The sequence below is a fragment of the Copidosoma floridanum genome, unplaced genomic scaffold, assembly GCF_036245765.1.
Source record: "Copidosoma floridanum isolate Cflo_tuat_1 unplaced genomic scaffold, Cflo_Japanese_pri ptg000025l, whole genome shotgun sequence".
Taxonomy (NCBI): Eukaryota; Metazoa; Arthropoda; class Insecta; order Hymenoptera; family Encyrtidae; genus Copidosoma; species Copidosoma floridanum.
Genome location: NW_028321902.1, coordinates 7,962,912 through 7,987,525, shown reverse-complemented (window position 1 = coordinate 7,987,525; position 24,614 = coordinate 7,962,912). Strand labels below are relative to the sequence as shown.

General features: G+C 41.7%; 1 protein-coding gene across 1 annotated transcript; it reads right to left on the bottom strand.

Moving 5' to 3' along the window:
- Positions 1-228: 228 nt before the first annotated feature.
- Positions 229-22,435, bottom strand: tinc (transmembrane protein tincar). Its single transcript, XM_089595114.1, has 15 exons — positions 22,045-22,435; positions 20,555-20,782; positions 19,881-20,012; positions 7,835-8,171; positions 7,492-7,766; positions 7,203-7,393; positions 6,402-7,116; positions 6,089-6,302; positions 3,188-3,314; positions 2,996-3,049; positions 1,932-2,165; positions 1,609-1,709; positions 1,200-1,551; positions 755-1,139; positions 229-623 (listed from the first exon to the last, which is right to left on the bottom strand). The coding sequence occupies exons 1-15, from the start codon at positions 22,433-22,435 to the stop codon at positions 229-231; spliced, it is 4,131 nt and encodes a 1,376-aa protein (XP_089451240.1).
- Positions 22,436-24,614: the final 2,179 nt, after the last annotated feature.

Sequence of the window (24,614 nt, the reverse complement as noted above, 5' to 3'; positions counted from 1 at the left end):
AAAGAAAGTATGCTGCTTGGCACTTTGAAATGCACAATAACAACAATAATAATAATATAAAAAAAATAATGCTAAAAATAGGAACTCTATACAACAACAACAACAACAACAATAACAACAACAACAGCAATCATACCGCTAGATCGCCGAAACACCGAATGAGAATAAGTCTCAAGTAGAATAAATGTAACACAATCGTAGGGACAGGCGATGATGATCCAGCAAGCTCTAGTGTGGCAAGCAGGTATCCGAGTCGCCGCTACTGGCCATCGAAAAATTCGCCGAGTCGCGATCGGATTGCCTGGCGGAGTGAGGCTGGGGTTGTATGTGCTGTTGTTGATAATGATGACCGTTTGTCGGCGCGTTGAGCTGGAGGGCCTGGGGAAAGGTGTGGTGCGCGTGGTGATGGTGCAGGCTGTGGAGATTCGTACCAGACGTGGCGCTGGGCAGTACGGGCCATGGCTGACCGGCTCCCTGCAGTAGCGGGACCGGCGGGAAGCGCTTCGCAAAGGAAGTGGGACCGTTGTGGAGCATCAACCGAACGCCATTGTGGTGCGAGGGTAGAGTCGTGTGGCTCGGTAAGCTGCTGTTGCTACCACCACTGCCGAGAATCGACGGTGGTGCTTGCTGTGGCTGTTGTTGTCCTGCTAAACCTAAATTACCTGGGGTGTTCAAAAGAATCATTAAAAAAATAACCTAAACAAGCAAAAAAAAAAAAAAAAAATGTGTATTGGTAAAGAAAAAAATTAACTACCTGATGGGTGCCGGGGTACGGATCCACAGCTTCCCGCGGAGCCGGTGCTCATGATACCACCGGCGCTGGAAAACATGCTCGCGCTGCTTCCTCCGTGGTTCGCGTTACTCGACCCGTGCGGTAGAGGCATGGTCGAGCAGTGGGGGTAGCTGCTGGCGTTGACAACCGGCTGGGTCGGGTAATGCGGCAAAGTCGCCGAGGACGCCTGTATAGCTCTCAGGTCGTTGTTCTCCGTGAACGAGGTCATCCTCATGTTGGTGGACCTGCCGAAGGGCTCCTCGCTCAGGGCGGGCGGCTCCACGAGCTTGGGCCTCGAGTTTTTCCGGCGTATGACGACCGTGGCCTCGTTCTCGAGTATCACCGCCGCGGCCGGACAGCCGCCCATCTCACCCCCAACGGCCACCAGACCGTTGTTATTGTTATTAATCAACAAGTTGTTGCCGACGCCATTGTGATGGTTGTTGTTGTTGTTGTTGCTGGCGTAGCTGCTGGGCGCGTAATTGGCAGTCGGGTTGGCGATCACTCGGCCCGGGTTGCTGAACTTGGCAGGTGACGAGGAGGTCGGAGGCGGGGGTGGCTGAGCACCGCGCTGGAGCGAACAGCTGCGCCAGTTCGACGTCAGCTCCTCCCGGGTTGCGGTGCTCGCGAGCAAATCTTCCACGCTCGTGGCCCGGCGTTGTTGTTGCTGCTGTTGCAGGGAACTCGCGTTGCTGTGCACTCCACTCGACGAGGTGCTATCACTGCTGCTACTGGTGCTGCCGCTGCTGCTGCTGTTGTTGTTGTTGTTGCTAGCCTCGGTGTTATTGGTTGACGAGATGGAGGATGCACAGGTGTTACCGGCTAGGCCGTCCAATAGGGGAGGCGAGCGCGACGAGTCCGAGTGCGGCGTCAGTTCGTCGTGCGGCATTCCAGAGTCGGCGCGCTGGAGGCAACGCGGCGTCTGGCCACTTGTTATCTGTCTCGCGGAACGTGTGCACGGGCAGCACGGCAGCAGCAGGAAGAAAACAAAAAAAAGCACTTGCGTATAGATGTTGAACACACGTTTAATAACCTATAATTGTTCGCGTTCATGCACACGTGAACACTCGGGTGTTTGTTAGTAGGTAAAGTGTGTTTCGTGTGAAATAGATCGTATCATCCAACGAGTGCAGTTAAGGATCAAGTGAGTAATTGTGGCTACCTGAGGATTGGTGGAGTGAACGAGGGACATTTCTTGAGACGTCGGCGTCGGAGGCGGCAGGGGTAGAGGCAAGCCAACGTCCGCGACTTGCAGGCAAACCGAAGAAACTGGTGGTGGGTCTGGCAGTGGCTGTTCGGGACTCAGGGGTGAGGCCTCTTCTTCCGAAGGTTGCAGGTCTCGGTTGCCGCTCGCGTAATACGTCACCTGGTCATCGCTCACGCACTCCAGCAGCTGTGTTTTTCGTTGATTTCCCAAGTTATGGAGGATTGCATGTGGGGGATACAGTTAGTTGGACATTGTTGATCAAGTAAGCTTTTTTTTCTACACAACTGTTAATTTATCATTTTGAAACAATAATGGTCCTACTATCAAGAATATATGTGTAGACGATTTGTTAGGTGATTGCAAACTGCGTGTCTCATAAGTATCCCACTTTGATTACTCTAGGCGAGAGTTTAATAATTCAGAATTGATGAGAGCATCTCAGATTTAAATTATTGAATTAACCTTTTTATGAGTATTTTTGTGGTTATTCAGAGTATCTACTGAGTTCCGAACAACGCCGCCGGCGCATACTTAATACCTTATGTAAATTCATACAAGTTGGTGATCTTTAACATACCATCACCAAGGTCCTATGACTCCTGTGTAACATTACACGAAATGGTCATTTTTGTAAACCCCATACTTATTTAGGTCTCCTTATCTATTGTTCGAATTGTTCGGATCCCAATTACTTATTTCAATTGTAGCCACTTTTGAGAGCGCTAATTGTTATACATGCAAGTAGGTTAGGTACCGAAGGTGTTGAAAACATCCATCGCTTGTGCAAGTAAGTACTGGTTAGGTTAGGTGTTGAAACATAGATATGATAAAAAATTAAAAATTATTCATGCAAAGACACGTACTTAAACGGTTACAATCAATAAAATCATGAAATAATTTTCTTGGAAACGCCCACTGCTGTACACCCACTCCAGTTTAACGTTATTGTTAGTTCTTAAAGCGTAATTGATTATAAGCAAGTGAACAAGGGCAAGCGTGCTTCTTTTTGTTCTTACGTTTGTGAAATTTGGAAAATCCTCTCTACGAGGCGTCAGCCATCCTCCCCACTGCTAGAGCAAAATGAGGAGAAAAAAAAATAAGAACAAAATCAAACGTGCAGTTGAGTTTTTTTTTTTTTTTTTTTTTACACCTACGTGCATGTATAAAATGTACATGGTGAGAAAAAAAACATCCAGTGATTATTGTACCTTGTTTTCCTCGGATATGGTGTCGTCGTTCAGTTCGTGTAAAGGTAGTTCGCGCAGGGTCGCATAGTCGCCGTCGTCCTCGGGAGCACCACCATCAGCGACACCGCGTCTGCCCTTTCCCTTACTGCTACATGTCAAAAGACAAAAAAACGAAGAAATAAGGCACTGTTAGTCGAAGTATTTGTTGACCTTTCTGCACACCCTCTCTGATGGTTAATTATATTCGTGAGTGTGTCACGTATACGTAATGTGTTATACACTGCTTGAGACTTCTTAATTCTGTGGGTTAAAAAAGAGGTCGGCGCAAGGACTGTCCTTGACCGATTTATCACTGTTATTATCACTGTTAGTGCCAAAGTAAGCAATCGATCGATGAAAGTTTATTTTACGTTTTCTTCAAATAAAAAATCATGATTTTGTGGAGACGCCCGATGTTGCATTCGCGACAGATTGTATATCAACATTTGCGGCTCCATCGCTCGAATATTGTTAAAAAATTAACCATCTTTGCAAGTATAGTGACACAAGAATTTCCGATCGCATATACGCGTGAGAAAACCGCGACTATGTAGGAGCTCTTCAGCATATCTTTTCGCGTATCCGGTATATGTAGGTACACATGCAGTCTCTAAAATGATATACGTGTATCAAAGGTTTGAGACAAAGTGTTCAAATTTACCGCACATTAGAGGATGCCTTTTGGTATTCAAAAACAATATCAACCATCTCTTTTGATTTTATACGTTCAAGGTGTGTTTGGATTTCAATTCCATAATGATTCCATTGACTCAATAATTTCATCATGAGATTTCTAATGCAATTTCATAAAATCTCGAGCCATGTAAGCTTATGTACCTTTACAAATGGTTTCAAAATAATTTCTATAATGAGGTCCAAGTGATTTCATAAACTGAATGTTTGTTTTGATTTTTTGGCTCATCCAGATTGGTACAAAAAAAAAATCAGTTGTGATGTTTCCATCAACAGCACAGTTTTTAAACAAAAAAATTCTTTAATTTTCACTGTTACTTGTATTTACACTATTGCGTACGATTAATTTTTAATAAACTTTCTGCTATTTTTTTGTTGTTGCAAAAACCATGTATTTCAATAAAATACACTTTTTTTTGAATTTCGAAAAAAGTTAATGCAATTAATAAAAAAGAATTAACAAATATGAATATTTCTTGTATTTATTTTAGTGTTCACAGGTTACTGTAAATATTTGGAGTATGTGATTCTACGACTACATAAATCTAGTACAGCTAAAACACAAGAAAGAAATGAAAAAAAAAAAAAGTTTTGCAGTAATAAATTGTTTTTATTAAGGAGTAATTTTTACATAAGTGGTAAAAAAGTATACTAGTGAAAAATAATAAATATTTCGTTAAGTTCTAAACTAAACACACATACATTAATTATGATGCGAAATGACAGTCAAAAACAGTATGTACATTTACAGGAATCACAACAATTAAAAGACATAGGACTTGTTCTTTCGGTTTTCAAGGGGGTGTAAATCTATGAAAGCGATGTCGAAGAAATAAGCATACGTATGAGGCATATGTATAATGTCGATTAAACTTGATGTATTAGAGATTGCAAAAACTGATAATATTTTGAACTAGTTTGACGCGGAATGATTATCGCATAAAATCTACAAGCAGAGAGAGGAAAGGAATACGTATGTATAAGGATGCTGGATTGAGAAGCAATATGAAATTCAATTTAGCCGCACGCATGCAAGGGATGTAATATGAGAGCTTATGGGAAGTTATCCGCGAGGTATACAATATATATGTACATTCTGTGTGTATGGGATCACGAATTCGTCGATAAACTCTGCGTTATACTCGAGCATTGAGTTGCATCACGAATGCCTTGATTATATATTTACATTATATTATATAGGTACAAATTTGTCTTTATCATTAGACGACACTCTAAATATGAATTAATTTTTATGTTGATTATATTTACATTAGTGTTTCTTATTCTTACGTAACGGCATAATATATATATATATATATATATATATATATATATGTTGATAAGTTATTAACTTAAATTTAGAATTATGTCACACAGTGGATAATATTAATGGTCGTGAGCTTCAAATACTACATTCACTGATAATATATACATACTATATGTACATGTGATTTACGTATCGATAAAAGCTTGTTAGAAATTAGTTTTTTATAAAAAAAAGTTTTAGCAGCCACGGGTATTTTTTTTGTTCGTTAAGTATTGAGATTTGTACGACTGCAAGAGGATACATTGGCTAAACGTTTTACCATTACCTTTTGTGTGGAAAATGTATGAACAATTGCACAAAAGAATATTGCAGCTAGAAATTCACTAAAATAAATAAAATTAAAAATTTGTCAAGGGAAACCTTTGTGCCAACGTAGTTTCGAAAGATATAAGACTTGAACTTTATCGACTTTAATTTAAATGTAAAAAAACATGATAGTACGTCCTAAATCCCAATACTTTGATGTATTATACACATAAGTTTGTAATTGAGAGTGTTAATGACATCACTCGCGAGCACCGGATCAGCATGATATGCTCAAACACACAATTAGTCCGACGCGTATAATTATGTTACTGTGCATGATTGTCGCTTCTCAACTTTTTGGAGCTCATGGTAAGTATAATTATATTGTACAAAAATGAAACGTCCCAAAAAATGTAGAAACAGTGGTGTTGTATGCGAGTTAATGAGACAAAAAAAAACAAAAAAAATCACAGACTCACAAAGAAACAGCTACAGTATATGAATATGTATGAGTGTTATCGTTTGTGAATGTATACATGCCGATGCAACGAACGAACAATGATAGTAGCAACGACGGTGCGAGCGACACCTTTTAATCAAAAGTATGTGGTATTTACCGCGAGCTCGACGTACTGGGCAAGTCATTGAAGGTGACCTTCTGCTTGATTTTTTTGTTCAGCCAGCCCTTATCGTTGGCCGTACCACCACCGGCGCTCGCTACGCCACCGTTCGGCACCGGCGACGGCCTCAATTTCGGCCTCAGCCAGTAAATCTGCTCGTCCCCGTCGGCCGCCGAGTCACCGCCATCCGTCGAGTCCATCATCGCGCCACCTGTGACAATAAACAAAAGAAAAAAAAAAGAGTCCATCAAATACACTAGTTTTCATCTCTGGTAGAGAGAGACATCAAGAGTAGGAGGTACATGTATACCTTGCGCCCTGGCTTTGCGGTCCATCGCCGCCTTCTGGATGACCCCCATTATGGCCTTTTTGGGACTAGTCTCGGCGACGGTGTAAGTCCTGCCGTTGCCGACCACGAGAAGCGGGGCAGCGGCGCCCAAGGACTCCTCGTCGTCCCTGGCCCCGGCGGTCATGAGGTCGACGTCGGTGACCAGCTTCAAGGACCTGGCCGATCTGACCGTGGCCCTGCCGATGGTCACGCGGACCTTGAACGTCCAGCGGCGCTTGACGGCCAACGCGAGCCATAGCATCAGCCAGAAGCCGAGGTGGGCGACGCAGGCGAGCATGCACGCGAGGACGGCGCCGTCGAGGCTCCCTCGGTAGACGACCGAGTAATCGTAGAGCAGGGGCGCGCTGCATATGCCGATGGCCAGGAAGACGCAGAGGGCAGCAGGGTGCGTTATGTACGTCCAGCTGGTGTCCTCGGCCCGGCTCTCCTTGGCCAGGATGACCCGGCGCTCGCGCTCTTGGTTAAGGAACGTGGCGTACCTGCCGTAGGCGTACAGGTACATGACCATGCTCGAGCAGATGACCACCAGGAGGGAGGACAGGGCGAAGAGCACGAGGGTCACGTGGGGATTCAGCAGGAAGATACGGTCGCCCAGGAAATTCGAGAGGGCGCTCGCCGTGGGGATGGCGCGCCGGTGCAGCAACGGCAAAACCTTGAGGGGCCCCAGCACCTGGACCTACGAAAACGAAAGAGAGAGAGAGAGAGATACATAATTATGTAGATAGTGAGACAGCGAGAGAGCCAGATAGGGTGTGTACGTACCTTGTAGAGGACCGACATGCCGGCGTAAGTGAGTAGGCTCTGGGCGGAATTGGCGACCAATTGGACGCTGAATATCGTGCCGAGGGCTTTGTTGGTGGCCCAAAAGACAGCTGGGTATCGCACCGTGTAGACCACCAGGGCCATCGCGTAGTTGAGGTACTCGAGCGTCACCGGCCCGTAGTACTCCTCGGCTAATTGGATCGAAAAGTCACCTTGAGATGTATCGTTTGGGGAGGGGGGGGTGGTAAATGTATGTATAGATGAAAAAACACACGACGACAACACTCACTCGTCTCGTCGAGCTCGTCACGGCTGAGGCTCTCCGGGCGATCGAGATCGGCAAGGCTGTTGAAGGTCAGGGGCAAGCTCTGGGCGCTCATGTTGCCCCCGGCTCGCCCGGGAGCGCCGGAGGTCGACCTACCTCTCGGCGACCCGTTGTTTTTCTTGTACTTTGGCCTGTTCCGGACGTTTCTCGCGTTCATCCGCGCCGACGCTGGTCTCCGCAGCGACAAAAGCACTCCGGCACTGCTTGTCGGCGATGGCGTTGGAGCTACCACGTGCCCACTGCAATTAATCATCGTTACTCACTCGAGTTGTTAATTGGGTACGCTGGTGAATATAATTACGCGTACGGCAGGAGGTCGGGAACGGTGGACTCTGGATCTCTGTCGGTGGTGGTCGAGGCGGTCGGAGAGGACGTGTCGAAGGTCGGCGGAGGAGCCTCGGTGCCAGGCGACGACGCGGAGGAAGAGACAACGGGACCGACTGTTGTGACGTGCGTCCCCGATTCCAAATTGGTGCCGTTGACAATGTCATCGAGCTCGTCTTCGAGGTACGGCTGCGAGGTACTGTAGTAGCTCGTCGGGTTGACGCTTAGGCTGAAGTTCTCGGGAATGTTCATGAAGCTGAGCACCACCAGCCGGTCGCGGTGCACCACGACCCAATCGAGGTCTGTGCGCCAAATGGCATCTGTTTGGAAAAAGAAGTGGTGAATCATTTGTGACGCTTCGTTGCAAATTTAATATGTTCACATCAGAGGGAGAGAAAGAGGTAGGGTTCCTTGCGTAACTATAAACAGTGATGATTTTGAAAACGAAAAAATCGTTTAAAGTAAATATCAGTTGTTCCTCTCAAGGGTCGCGCAGCTCTTCCTTCTAAAGCCAGTTGGTTAAATATGTGTACTCGCGAAACTGCTAACTGTTGAAAAAATTGAACGGGATTTATGATTATTTAAAATGCACGAGTGCTGCATCGGAAGGAGTTTAAATTTACTTGAATCCTTGAAACGAAATCGCAACGAGCCCGCATGGCGCGAAAAGCCCATGGATCCGTGGTTAAAGCTCCGGCGTAGCAGCATCAACGTCTGCAAGTAAGTAAGCAAGTGACGAGAAAAAAAAAAAAAAAAAAAAAAAGCCGACCGATGGAAAAATGGGAGGGAAGAAAACACCTCGCTTTGAGTTTGCTCTCGAACGAGAGGGAGCGGCGTCAAAGGCTCGTCTTTTCTTTTCTTCCTTTCTGCACCCGCGAGGGAAAAATTTCCTCCATCGCAAGGAGTATCGCACAAAGGGATTCCTTAATATGCCCTGCAGTTCTATGGCGGCTTCTGCTCCGTATTCTTTGGTTAAAGAGGCCGTAAACTAGAGACACCAAGGGAGATAAAAAAAAAAGTGTCTCTGTCGTGTGCGCGTGCCATACCGAGAGAGAACAATTTTTCACTTCTGTTAACCTATAATTTCCTCTGGAATTTTTTTTTTTTTTTTTTTTTTTTTTTTTTGTCGCACTTTGAAAAATATTTTTGCTGACTGTGGTTTTAGCGGTAACTATTGTACATCTGTATGAAGAACAACTCAAAAGTACGGATAAAGAGAGTATAGGTAAATTTTGAGCTTAGACTACTTTGCTGATTTTTTTTTTTTTTTTTTTCGAATTTCAATACGACACCATTGATTTTAAAAAACGATTGAACTAAACAAAAAAGATGTTTTTTTTTTTTTTATTGCAAATCTAAAAATTGTTAGTTCTGAAAAAAATAAAAACTTGTCAAAAGACACTCGATATCCGAGCTCAATAAAAATGACAACTCTTCGAAATAGCCTAGATAAATAATAAACTCCCACTCTATGATAAAAATCATCTCGACAGCTCAGATAATAATTTTACATTTTTTGTCCTAGTAAATTTAAATGAGACAAGGCGCCTCAGCCAAATCCGCGTCACCTTATCCCTCGAATCCTTGTGTTTTTTTTTTTCTTCATTTTTTTACATATTTTTTTCCCTATGAAGCGCAAAACTGCAACCAGGAGAAGAAGAAAAAAGAGATGAAAGAAGCCTTAGTCGCCAAACGATTAATTAGCCCCCAGCAAAAGTATAGCCGGGGATTAGCCGGTGAGCTTGCGACAGAAGCGCAAGAGGAAGGAGAGCAGAGAATAATCGGTTAATAACTCCCCCCGCAGCTCTCAGTGTCCTATCCGTTCCTTTGAACGTCACAACAGTCCTCGTAATAGCATAAGCTCATTATTCAAACCGTGTTCTCTTTGTCTCCTCGTACTATATAGTATACCTCGTTGTGACGTATATGTATAAAAAAAAAAAAAAAAAAAAAAAAAAACAGATAATGATTAATTTTTGCTCGAATTTTTACTTGTTGCGCGCAGGCGCGCACAGACAATTTTCCCGTGAAGGGGAAAAGAGCAGCTCTACTTACCGCGGTTGAATTCAATGAATCAAATCAAACGAATTAAATCTCGTCGCCCAATCCCTCTCCCACCACCACTTGCAAACAAGCGAGCGACTCTGTATGTTTTATCGGGTTCTCACGCGCGTCGCGCCCACGACTCGATAATGCCCTCCGAGAAGTACATCCGTAGACTCGTCCGTGCCCGTCTTACATTATAAATATCAACTTGCCTGGATTTTCTCTCTCAAACGATGACTCTCGATATTTTTCAGACCTTTCCCAACACGAAGACGCACTTGATTATTTCGAGAGAAAATAAAATCCCCTTCATTCCCTTTTACTTAAATACATTTTTTAAGAGGTATAGATATGGGCAACGTCAAGTGAAGCAGTGGATGATTTTTCTTATCTCCTCCTCCTTCGTCTTACTTAGCGCTCATTCCCTCCTTATGAATTATACAAAGCGCCCTGTATTTCACTGTCGTCGTGTATCTACCTATCTTATGTATATAACATATATACCTCTTTGATTTGCATGGCAAACTGGAGGACGAGTACCCTTCTACCCTTTATCTCTCCTTCTTCTTTTCTTTGCCTTCGAGCTCTCGTACCTATACTTTCCCTTAATATATACGTACGAGTTCGATCTGATGCTTTTTATACACTTATATCAAATCAGGGCCGCTTGAGTACCATCGGGAGGTGACGCGTTGGGGTACAACGTGACGATCTCGGCGTCGTCGTCTGTTGAATACTTGCCGTACGTCAGATGCGGATTGCCTTCCAAAAAGGCTTTTGCATAAACTGCAGATAATGTTAGTAGGTATACGTTTTTCGATTACATTATATATATTTTTCGGACCATCTCTTGGAATGATAAAATCTATTTTTTTTCGTTATTTAATGGGTTATTGGGGGGTGTACGTACGAGTAGTAGTCCCTCTTATTTTAATTGTACAAAACTACGTACGGTCAGAGTTAAAAAAAAATAAAGGAATCTTCACGAATTAAGGCTTTTGTACCGTTCGAGGGTAATACTATATGATACAAATGTCGAGGATGAATTTTTCCCACGGCACGCGTACTTCTTTACGTGCAAACGCGTTTGATGAAAATTCAAGGAGGGCAATACACCTCGTTCACTTGGTACAAACGAGTTTACGCGGTGGCGCGCGCACCGTACGAGAAAATATCCCCCGATTGAACTATCGGAGCTTGTGTAATGCTTTGCGCCGGAATTAAATCGATGCCCAACGGCCGTACGTAGTAGGTATTCAATTTCGCTGTCCAATGAACCAAGCATTTCCCCCCCCCCCCACCTCATTTTCACGATCCGAGAGATGATCGACATTCTTTTTAATTCCATCGATAAATCAGCAGAATACATATATGGAGCACACTTTTCATTTGCAATTCTAACAAAAAAAAAAAAAAAAAAAAAAAAGTGCAAAATAAATAGACATAAAATCGATGGGGAACTTTGTTTATCATCAAAATAGTAACAAAACCAATAAGGCAGACAACAAACGTTCCTTCCCTCCACTAGCTGCATCTCTACATACTCCAAGCTTCATCTCTCTCTTTTCAATTTTTTTTCCTCCAGCCTCCAACGACCCCAACGTCTGCGGTCCGCGAGACCGCAAATAAGTATCCCCCGAACGCCGTCAAATTATCCCTCGCTCCCTCCCTATCCCTTGAATCTTTTATTGTTATGACTCTCCGTGGATTCCCGTTTCCCGTAATGCCGTGGGCGTACGTAGAGGAAAAAAAAAAGGGAAAGAGAAAAAGTGATAAACGAGCGGCGGAGAGTGCAAGTATGGAGGATAGCGTAAAAGTACGTCAGATTGAGTGGAGGCGCTTTTTTTTCCACCGCACGCGCCTCACGATATACTTAATCTCCAAAACTTGAAATGGCCTTTATCAACTCGAGAACCGTGTGGTATCCTGGAACTGGACTAGGTTCATGTGAACTTGTTGTGTTTCTCTCTTTCTCAAAATTTTTTCTCTTTCGTTCCAGTGGCGTATTGTTATGGTTCGTGTGTGCAAGGGTTAACAAGTCATGGCGTGACACGCGAGATTGAACTCTTGACGCAAATGTACCGCAAACAGTTAAAGAGAGAAACCAAAGTAACTCCCAGTGAATTATACAATATTATTATTTTCTCCCGTATTTTTTTTAAACAAAGGATCGGTGGGGTGTGCAAAATATACTATATTGCCTATATTATGTGCATTGTACGCTCGAAACCTTGTCGGTTTGACTAGGCTTTGTAGTTATGTTTTATGGGAAGAGGATAAAGAAAAAAAAACTGCACTTAAGGAAAAAAGCCGGGAGGCATAAAAAAACCCAATTTATCAATGAAATAAAAACAAATACAATCCGGATTAAATGCAACTGAATTAAATTGAATATTTCGAACGTTAAATGATACACTGAATAAACTAAGAACAAAAAATACAGTACAAAGATGTGAGCCAACGTGTGTGTATGTGTGAATGAAACTCAGAGCTGCTCGTTGACGGCGCGTCGCTGACCTATGGTCGTTCGCGCTGATGCGAGAGCGACGGTGTCGCGGGTGGCTGGGCCACCGATCGCGTGCGGCACGGATCACTTCGGTGTGTCCACGAGGACGCTGGTGCGTCGCGGTCGCGAACACGTGAATATACCGCGGCGTATCGATCAGAAGGCGAGATTGAGAAAGAGCACACAAGAAAGCACGGCGTTAGTTAAACATAATCTACGTGAGCAAAACACGAGGTCACAGAAAAACTAGGCACGAATTACTATACGGTGAGTCCCAAGAGAGCCAGACGTAGAGTGACCTCATTAGTTAAAACAAAAGGTTATTAGTTCTGATGCGTCAGCGCTGGTCAAGACTCTCCCCCCTCCCTCTCTCCACTCGGACAGGGGGAGACTCGATCCTGTCTCGACTAATTGGTGTGAAAACTGTCTCTTTCTCTTTCCCTCCCCTTCTCTTGCTGTACATGTACAAGATGCGGATGTGTGGCACGGAAGCAAAGTCTTTCTTCCTCGAATTATGGACCTACGCGGCTATTATAGATGTATATTCCATACCGAACCGACGGAACATGCATATAGGTAAACGGAAATGATTGCCAATCGGCCGTAATACATTAACGTTGGAGCTACAAGCTCAAAGTGTCCGAGCGAACGTCAATTTAAGGTAAGTTAATTCCCCGAGGGAGCTAACTCGATAATACGCGGGAATTATGGAAGCCCAGCCTGACCCTGCCCTCAACCAGCGCTGCTGCTGTAGCTGGACCTCAGCAAACAGAGGTACCCGCGTGGGATGCGACAATAATTTTTATTAATGGTTTACATTTACTTTTTTTGGGACAGACGTTGCAGTTACGGATCTTTCAAAGTTAAATAAGTGCGTTGAGTGCATGGGTAATGTTGGTTGAATCCTTATGATTTGGAAACTCCGCTGCCTCGATCGGAAGCTTCAATATTAGCCTTTCAAATTACCGACTCGGTAAGTTGGATAAGGCGATTTTTTTCAATACGATTTTTTTTCAAAGTTTACCCCGAGGACAAACGTTATTTAAATTACAGAGTTGCTCGCCTCGGCGCATAAATCTTTTCGCAGCCGTCGCTATATTTTTTAAAAACCGTTTGAAAGATGAAATTGAAAAAGAAGACTGGTTTTTTATAAAATAAAGAGTTTATTGAAAATTTTACTTGTGATAGAGTAAAAGGTTGAATCTTAGTGTCCACAAGGTTCTGTGTTCTAAAAAATTTACCTCTACCGTTGAATAATTTTTAATCGATTGTAAGTGATTTTTGCCACATAGAGCGATGGTATGAAAAAAAAGAGCAGTTTAAAAGCCTTCACTTGAATGTAAACTAATCAAGTTACACCCGAACTGTTTGGTTGGTGGTCTGTATCCTTTTGTCCTGTAGAATACGCAAAGGCTGTCCGGCAAGAGGAACCGTCTCCCTTTGAATGATTTTTCCCTCTTACTAAGCTCGTCCGAGATGCGCAATGTTGTTTAGGAGCCAAATTGTCCCCTTTTTGCACGTTAAATCGAGTTGCCATACCCCCCCGCCCTTTTTTATACAGCCGAATCGCCGTTCTTCTCCTTCCCGGGCGACGCTGTAAATAAAAAACAACCCGAAGGTGCAGGCAGGAAGCTGCGGTTGGTGTTTATGGTGCACGAGTATACATGGAAGCTCGAGATTACGTTCTCCTCCGAGTCCCATAAATATTTAAAAATCTTGATGCCTCGCCCGCTCCTGTCGCACCCATACCCCCACGGTTATGAATATAAATGAGGCCATTGCTGCAAAAGTTTGCAACCCCTCCCCCGTGGATGCTTTTTGAATTTCCAACACTTCCTGGTGGTGGTTTGTTGTGACGCGCAGCGATGCATCTACATATTTGCACGTACATGAGTAGTTGCAAGTTGTCTGCCAGCACTTGTAGTCATATCATTGAATACGTGCGACTAAAGACCAGAGTTTATTAATGATTGGCCATTATCTCGGTATCGAAAGTTGATGGAAAATAAAATTTTTCGAGCCACGAAAATCAACGTACTTTTTGCGAGGAGGCAGCTTTACGCATCAAGGATTTGTGCTCACTTATTTTTTCAACAAAAAAAGTTCACCAGAAGATGTAAGGAGTCGTAGGTTTCGCGATTGAAAGTAGAAATATGGTTGACTGTAGAAATAATCAAAAGCGGCGAATTTCGCGTGCGATTGAAAGCTTAGAATCTAAGAGCTGTTTTCACAAAAGTGTCAATATGACGCACAGCAAGTGAGGCGATAGATGCTTTTCCAACGATTGTTGATAAACTTGTTGGAATAGTGAAAAAATTTTTTCATAGAATTGCTCATGTACGCGTATAATGAACGAGCCAGAGCGGAGGCAGTAGGGCAGTAGAAAAAAGAAAAAAGGAGCGCAAGATTGCTCCGCTGGTGTACTTGTTCTTTGTTCATCCATGCGAGCGTCGCGATGCCAATTCGCAGTCGTCGTCAGCGAAGCTCCGGAAAATATACTTGTATATGTTCCTGGGAAAGAGAGAGACGAGAGGTATAGGAAAATGGGCCAAGTGCTAACTGCCGGCGCTCTGCACCTCTTCATACCTTTCAAGTAATGCACGTGGATGCTCGTACATTTCGCGATGATGACGAGAGGATGCAAAAAATGTCCATCCGCTCGTACCTACGAGAACTCTTTTTTTTTTTTTCCTACTTACCGAGAGCCTTGCAATTTTTCGCATGAACGGAGTGCTCATAGCCCTCGACAGCTTACCCATGTGGACGTCATTATTTTTTGCCCCCTCTACCCCCCCCCCCGCGGTGAATTTACACTTTGCGTAATATCAAAGTAATCCTCTCCCGGTGTATATTATATACTATTTTCGCTGTCTCTACCCTAGTAAAATTTCGGAAAACCCTAATCTTCCTTTTTCTCTCTCTCTCTCTTTTGAAAAATCACCCATTAATTTCACGGAAATTACATAAAATTTCCAACCGAAGCAGCAGAGGGTATCATTTGGCTCGTGCCTCGGAAAGTAATCTGCTTATCTCGTTTCTTACGAGAGAGTAGTCTCGGAAAAAACCCGCGAAGCGATGATAGAAAACGGGGGTTGGGGGAGAAAATGTGCTACGCATGAAAAACCTTCTCTAGCTGTGAATACCGCCTGTCTTTTTCAAGCGGACCATTCATACCTCAATGAGAGTATATCTCAATGAAGATCATCATTGCCAAACGAAACTATACTGCAGAGTCTGCAGGGGTTGGGGTATTACAGATGGTTTTTTTTTTTTTTTTTTTTTTTCACTTCTCTTAGCTCGCACAGAAGGAATCGATACGGCCACAAATGCCCCGTATATATGGTGGGCATATATCCTTTTAGATTTATTACGAGTGAGCTCGAGAAAACTTCTTTCCCTTGACTTTCGGTGAGAAAACGCCTCGTTCAATCATCGTTGCTTTCCAAACAAAAATATTCCCAGTGGTTCTTACCCTCCCCCCCCCTCTCTCTCTTTCCGGCAGGCGGCATTAAATTTTCAGGCTAGTGATATATTTATGAAGGGCAGCGCTTCCTTTCCGGAAGCAAGAGACCGGCATGTACAACAATTTTCAAAATAAGAAAAATAACAAAAAATGACTATCCGCGCAGTAGCCAACTGTGATAGTGAGAGTTACTAATTGTTCTTTATGGATCGAAGGATGGATGATGATGGTTCAATACATCATTATTGCGCTTGATGGCAAAAAACGAGGCAAACAAATCAGTGGCGTCATTATTAGATATTTTGTACAAAAGAATGCAACATTTTTTTGGCTAATTATATTCAACTTTTTCGAGGCAAAATAAAGTGGAAAGAGCAAGGCCGATACGTAATTATACATGTACGGAAGTGACCAGGGGGTTCAGGACAAAAAGGGGTATGGTGTTGTTTACGTCTTTGCGAGTTCTTAAAAAAATTACGTGTTGTCACCGCAGTTTACGGTGATAAAAAATATGGCAAAAATTACAATTACGATTATTCTTGCATGGAAATGACGGTTTTGAATCTTTCTAATTAAATATGAGGAAAAAAAATTTGATTAGTTTATTAGTAGCATAATGAAAATACTTTAATCTTTTATAATGATCTGATGTATTTTTAAGCATATCAAATGTGTGAATTTTTTCATAATAATCACTTGCTTCTACTTTCGACTGAACGCCTTTATGTTTCTATTCTCTTATTTTTCAGATTACTCGTTTTTTCTCGAGTATAATTATCGTAATTGTAATATAACCTTCGTACTAACAAAAGTGTCTCTGACAAAATGAAAAATTGAAAAAAGTCAAGAAAAAAATTACCAACGTACCAATTTTTACAGCATAGTAAAAAACACACTTTGTAAGGATCAATTTCGAGAGTACCGATCGCATTAAGTTCGCGAACGCATGAAGCGAATCCATGTGCCGACTTCCCTCGCGGTTGGACTAAAATTTGAGCTACTCTACTTGCTCGATTGCAATGCTCTCCCCCCCTTACACGGGTTCGAGACGAAAAGAACGTTTTCATCTATAGTTTCAAACGTCAGAGCTTTGCCAAAATCTGAAGTACAAATATTTTTTCAGAAGGTCTCAAAATTTATTGAAAACTGTAATTTTGAACTTTTTGCATAAAAAAATAGATAAAATAAACAAATGATTTACAAAAATTATCATTAACCATCTTACAAAATTGGTAAAAACTAAGTAAGCTGTAATACAGGTTTAGTTAAAAAATATAATTATGTCCAATGACTATGTTTCAGTAGTTTCTTAGCCGCAATTTTCACGACTGTGGATGCTTGTAATAAATCATCAGGTAGATCCAAACATAGAGTTAGCGAAGAATACAGTTTCGTACGAATGTCGCCGTAGAATTTAGTAATATCAAAGAATATAGTCTTTTGTAAATATTAGCGACTTTTGATGTAACAATTATATTTTTTGGTGGTTGTATTTATTTTATCAAATTTTGGCTCCAACGCTTGTAACTCCACACTTATAGAGAAAAAGATGGGACTTAATCTCCCGTTTATAAGGATAGCAGTGAAGATATAATTATGTATTATATACAGTCACTTTTTCCGGCTTTTTTTCTTTAGGGAGTAGGTATAAGTTTACAGCAGGAAAGAACATTCACAACATCCTCATCCGACAAATTACTTTTCGTCCTCCGTCTCTCCCGCTGATTAAATCAGCTCTTTTCCGTCTTGCTTCCGGGGATTTATGTACCTGCTATACATAGGTGGGTATGTATATATACTCGTCTGTGCAGCGGATCGATTCGTCCGCGTATCAAGATGAGCTAAGAAGAGCGCAAGGACTCGTAATCCTCTCTTCTCTGTTTCTTCACAAAACCGGCAGCCAATAACTCTAATGGCTCCTGCTGCAGTAGCCACCCCCCCCCCCCGTTCAACCTTACTCCACCCTGTCACCTGTACCATTCATGTCGAATCAGATTCACTCAAACTCCCTCTGTGATTTTTCTCTCTCCGGTAATTTTTTTTCTATTGTTTCTTGATTCATTTCTCCCCTTGGACGGTTGAAAAAAAATTTTTTCGTTTGATTACCGCTTTTTAAATTAAGTTCAGTCACATGCAGGGAATAAGAATAAAAGGTTTAAATATTGAAACAATAGCATTGATCACTTTGCCGAACAGTTGGTTGTTTCATGGTTGTTGTTATTGTGTGATTAGTCAGTAAAATTTATTATTTTAATTTTTTTTTTTTTTTTCTTGTTTTTCAAAAAGTTATAAGCATTTTAATTTCGTGGTCCACAAATTAAAGTGCCAACACATAAGACTATATTTTTTTAAATCGTAGTATTCAAGCCTTACTTCAGCGTAGCTATAATTTTGTGCCAGACGTCTACATAATTATTAAATCATTAAATGTACCTCTCACTCTTCATTATAAAGTAGGTCCGCCGCGCGACTTTTGCCTCGGTTTTTTTGATTTTATTGTTATTATTATTATTACCATTACATTAATATCACCTCGAATACCATTGTTATGGTCAGTTTTATTTCTTTGCCAAACAACAAAAAGTAGTGCACGCAATAATACTTGGTTTGCATTTTTTCATCATTATAAACATTATTATTATTATTATTATCATCATCATAATTATTATTATTAAAATTTAAATAGTGATTACAAACGCAAAAAAGTTTCATCGTTGAGAAAGGAAAAAAAATAGCCGACGTCGGCTGGAGCGAACTTCGTTATACGTGTTAAAGGGGAATCGCATGAATATGCATATATACGCCGCCCGAATACACGAGAGTCTTTCTCCCCTGCCAATGCACCGAGTACACCCACAAAAGATAAAAGTATCTTTTATACGTTTTACATAAGTACATCGCAGTTTGAAGTGGTTTTGAATTTATTTGCTCTTTTATTCTCATGTCTATATAATGTACTCTCCCCTTTAGCTGCAAAAACGCTCTCGTAAAAAATTAATCACAATACATGGACACCCTTCTTCTTTCATTTTCCCTGCAAAACGTTTGATTCAATATTAAAAACCGGCTGCTGCTACCTGCTTGAAATACTCTGTAGTTAATCTAAAACTAAAAACGAGCGATGTTCAATTCCCTCGTGTTCGGGGAGTTGTCGTTTTGATATGACCAAAAATTAAAGAATATTCATTGTCGGAGTATCATCAATGCCACTCAAGTTCATACAACCCCAAGTTTTCTTTGTGAACTTTATTCTCTACTTCAAATTGGGTAGATATAGCGGTGTTTCTCCACCTCCCAACTAAATCATCTGGAGTTGTCATAGTATATCTGTACCCTGAATCACCTTCGTTAAAAAATTTACTAAATTAATTTTCACTACGATACTACAGTTTAAAGCAACTTGTAAAAATTTGAGATTAAAGTCGCTGTACAAGCTTTAGTTGGGCGCGTTGTGTATGTAATTTTTGAAAGTGATTGTGGGCAATTAATTTATAAACGTAAGTGGAACTACAACAAAAGCCGTCAGAAAACTATCCTGTGTTCGCGTGAAAAGGAAAAACACTTCTCAGTACAACTCACAGCATAGTCGTACACATAGATCAGATGGAAACTATAGTGGCATCAGAATCTCCAGTTAAAAAAAATAATTCATTTTTTCGTGCGAAAAATTATTACTCTATTTATACTGTCTATCATATTTTTCTATTTATACGCGCTAAAAAATAAAATACACGCTATACATGTGTAATTAAACACATTAAACACATTTAGATTTACAGTGTAAACCTATATAAAAGCTCATGGGAAAAAAGATGCTTTCTTCTTAGATGGCAATTTTTTGTAATATTTCTATTATGATTACTTTTTTGCGCGAACTAATCATTTCACATTTAAAATGTAGGTTCGTAAATTAATTTCCGTATATACGCGCATAGATATGAAGTATAGCAGAGGAGGGTGGGGGGAGGTAGAAAAATTTGTGGTGCGCACGTTGTAACGCAGGATAGTACGTACCTTTTGGCAGAAATCCAGCGTGTATGAGCCGCGCCTCCATAAGCAGAGATGGCAGTAAGAAGCACATGGCTGTGCAGAGATGGACAAAGGCGGCTGTGGGACCACCGTGACGCCAAAGATTATGCACCAGCCCTGGTAATAATATATACGATATTTGCTGCATGAAATAATGTTAATAATAATAATAATAAGTATCAAAGATGTTAATGTCTTCTGTAATGAATATCGTGTATTAAATACATACAATTCATTACATGGGTATAACTATGGGTCCACGGATCATAATTTTATTAGTTATTAAGTAAATGTAAAGCGCATATTATGTGGGGTTCTCATATCCATCCGGTCCTGCTGCCGTGCCGGACACTTTCGCGTTTGTCATACGTCCGTTATTATTCGTATTTCTCTCACGTACAACAGCGCATACATTTTCTTTTTTTTCGAGACAGACAGAACATAGACGCGAGGGAAATAATACAATTTCGTGATTAAGTGAGAGAGAAAGGCAGGCAGATACAATAATAAGTATATTATACGGAGGCTTCAGGTTTTTGAAACCAAATGTAATTTCGGGAGTTATAGTTGCACAATAGTCTTTTTCTTTCTTCTTGGGGGAAAAATTTTTTTTGGGGAAATAATTGTAAGTTGAAAAAAAAAAAAAAAACAACACCTACCATTGCTGTCGGCGTTGTTGTTCAGCAGCGCCGAGGGTGGGTCCTTACTGCAGGTGCTGACGTGCCGGCCGAGCTTGATCCCGTCGTTGGCGAGATTGCCGAGTTTGAGGAACGCCGCAGCCAGCAGTAAGGGGAGCAAAAGGATCCCAGTGGCCGCGAGCACCAAACACAAGTGGAGCTCGATTTTTGGCGGTGGCGCGTCCGCTGGCCACGGCAGGGACAAAAATGCTGTGGAAAGTGGGAACCATTCTTATATCATTCTGTTTACAGTGAAACTTACTCCTGTATACACCACAATAATAAATTACATCGATGGCTTGAAATATAATTTGGTCGTTGATTGAAATCGTACGTTTAAGCAAATGATGTCGATTTTTTTTTTTTTTTTTTTTTCCTACGCGAACAAGAATGGCAGTGTCGAAAATTGTCCCTTATTTCGCGTGTGGTAGAGAAGTTCGATTTTTCGCGTAAAAGTGAGAGGTGGGGAAAATTTAGCAATCAGTGGTAAATAAGCTGCGATTCGGGTAGTGGAGGGAAAAGTTTGGAAATTATTTCCAGGCCCGCGCGCGGCTAATTATAATTTTCCTTTCCTTTTTCGCTCGAATTCGCGCAGACATCGCGAACCCACCCACATATATAGTACAGGCCCGCGCTTGCACTCGGTCGCAAGCAATTAAGGCAAGGCAGCTACCGCCCCAATTGAGAGTAGGTGTATATACCTTAATTAAAAAAGTCTACGTGTTCGTCGCGTTTTGTCTTTTGTCAAGCCTCAACCTCAACGTTATTCTCGACGAGCTATTTTTTTTTCTTCTATTTTTGAACGTATACTACATACAACACTCAAAAGTAGATATATACTATTATACGCGTATGTACAACTCGCGTTTACTCGAGGATACAAGTGCACTAAAGTGTTGCGTGAAAAAGTCCATCATCAAACAAGATATTGGGATATTGTAATTTTAAATCTTTATAAAACATGATAAAATTTCCGATGACGCAAACACGTGTCTATTCATTTTTGTAAAAAATGTTGTGATTATTTTTGTCAAACACCTTTCCCAGTGTATCGATTGTATTTTTCGCATAGTAATTTCGAGTAATTGTATGTGCGTTAACATACTCGTATAAAGTCGCAAATGTGAAGTACGTACGGGAGATTCGTCGACGTTTGATTATCATGGTATTGTAAAAAAAATGTAGCCGCAATGGCTTATTTATCCCGTAAACGATTTATAACTTGACGCTTATTTCTCTTTTTCTCGCACATTTAGTCAGTAACTAACGCGACAAGAAAAAGCACAATGGCTAATTTATACATTGATTAAATTATACACACAATAAATGTTAGATTTATTGAAAGTTACATACAAGAGAGAATGAAAGTATAATGTATTTTTTGTAAACGTAGACGATACGGTTAAGTAAATAATCATAAAGGATAATGGACAACCATAAGTATAAAGGCACGCGTGTAAGCAGCGACTCACCAATGAATCTCCTGATGCACCTGGCAGCGATGTAGGCCTGAAAAGCGACGGCGATGATGCCATACCAAACGGACCACAGACTGTTGACGTGTCCGCGGCCGCAGACCCCGCGCCTTTTCGGTCTCGAGGACGCGGAAGACTTTGGCGAGTGTTTGTAGTTTCGGGATATCCCCCCGTTGCCGCAGGTTGCCGCCGTCGCCGATGGGGCTGCAGCCGTAGCCGCTACCGAGGTAGCCCCGGCCGCGTTGACGCTCGTCACGACCGGCAGTGCTTTCACCGGCTTTTTCAGCTTCCCGCTACCGGCTTGGTGCTGGTGATGGTGGTGGTAGTGGTGGTGGTTGTGCACGTCGTTGTTGTTCTCGTAGCCCATCAAGCTGCCGCTCATCGACATACTGGCTTGATTCTGAAGTCGAAAAGTTTGAAAAATCCGTTTATTTACTTGCGTATATGGGGTGTAAAATTAACATTAAAATTACAAGGACTTTATAATCCGGTTGGTTATACTATTCGCTGTTAGTGAATACAGTAAAAAGCGACAAAACAAAGATAGCTCGTTGGTCTGTCTCCGTACGAGAAAGATAAATCATGCGTGCCCCGTGCGAGATAAAGTATACGCGAGACCATTACCAGCATATTTTTCCTCCTTTGAAAAAAAAAAAAAAAAAAAAAAAAAAAAAAAATGGTAAGAGGATACGAGTCTTTTCATTCTACGATGACTCAAACATCATCCTCCTCGTTCCTCCAAAGTACCTTTTCTCTTTATAAATTCTCCGCTTCTTCGTACATATATATTTTATTTTTTTAATTAAGGCACGCTTGCGCGAATTAATTTGAGCGTGTATAGGTGAGGTTTGGCAGGACGCCCAATGTAATAATGCTGCCGAGAGATAATTCAGTGCTACAATAAAGAGAGGGATCAGGGGTTGCCAGGGTTACGGGGCAGGTATACCTACCCCTCTCAAAATGAGGGAGATGGTTTTACATGCGCACAGAAAGGATCTACAACTTGGGGAGTGATTAAAACAAAAATAAAATAGTTACCGCTTGTCTCCGAAGGCTTGTTCCTGCCCAATCTCGCGAATTTCAACTAGCAATTTAAAAAGGTCATCCAGAAAAGGTTGGTAGCCCCGGCGATAGCCAAGAGGAAATTTTCACGGGGAGTTGGGTGTAATAATGTATTCGAAAGAAGATATTTATGTACATGTGCCTAGACTCCGTGTCAGATACCCATGTGCACGCATATATATATATCTGCAAGCTCTCTTTTTCTCGTTGTCCCACAGGACGAGGAGAGAGCGCGTATAGGTAGGTAAATTTACGATCGCTCGTATTTTCACCGGGGGATCCCTGTCGGCGCGATATCGTTTTTATATTCCAGGTGGCCGTCTCCTCCTGGAGGCTTAATTTTTCGTCGCGGGTCTCGAAATTGCGGTGTCAAAGTTCACACGTGCGAAAAAGTAAGTTTTGGTGGGCGTGCTTCGCAGGAAATTCCCAAGAGATGTAATTAGGCGTAATCCAGGGAAAAGAGAGGCCGTTTCATTATACAATGGCAAAAAAAAAAAAAAAAAAAAAAAAAAGGGAACGCCCTCTCCTGGAATATCAGGTTATTCACAACCACGACGTTTCTGAGCTTTCTGTTACCCGTAACACTCTAATGTGCTCGCGAGCTCCACCCAAAAAATATTTTTTTTTTCTTTTCCATCCCTCGGATCTTTTCATTGATGGATATTATTGTCAAGTATCCACACTTATTAAACGCCAAGCAGCCAGAGCAATGATACATGTACAAGCTGAGTGAGGAGACAAAATGAAGCAGACAAAGCTTTTACGTATCAAGTATGACTGACAAACTTATCGTATCACGAGAGATGAAAAGAATAATAATTTGAATGATGTAGTGATGCAACAAAATGCAATAACAGCATGATTTTACTGTACAAACCTGGCACGCAACGAGCACGTGGGGAAAAATAGGGTAACAACCGTATGTGCAAAATGTTGAGAGAGAAAATTTGAATGTACCTAAATCTTGCCAATGAAAGGAGGGAAGAAATTGCAAGGTATATGATATGATACACGTTGACTCACCCCAAAGAAGCAGCAGATGAAACGATACGACGGTCAAGTACAGTTGACGCCGCGTTGCCGTGCCGATTTGGTTGTGGTGACGGTATGATGATGATAATGTTTGCGTGTTGAGGTTGCAGTGTCATGTATAGCGGGGTGGTCCTAGAGTTTCGAACGAATGTCCTCCAAATAATCGAGCAACATCTTCGTTTGACGTAATGTCGCTGTCCGCAACATCTGTAATTAAAATTTTAAAAAATATGACCTTAAACAAGCTGTTACTGTACTTTTTTTTTAGACTTCATGAAAGTAAAGGCTTCATATTGTCCTGTCTTTTAGATATTATTAGACATATACTCAAATTTCCTGGTAAAGAGCTCTATCGCAAAAATAAACAGTTAAATCATTATTATTTAAAAGCATCAACACTGCTGATCTATTGGGGATGAAGAAAAAAAATTGTTTGATTCACGCATCAATCCCAATAATTTCACGAATACCTC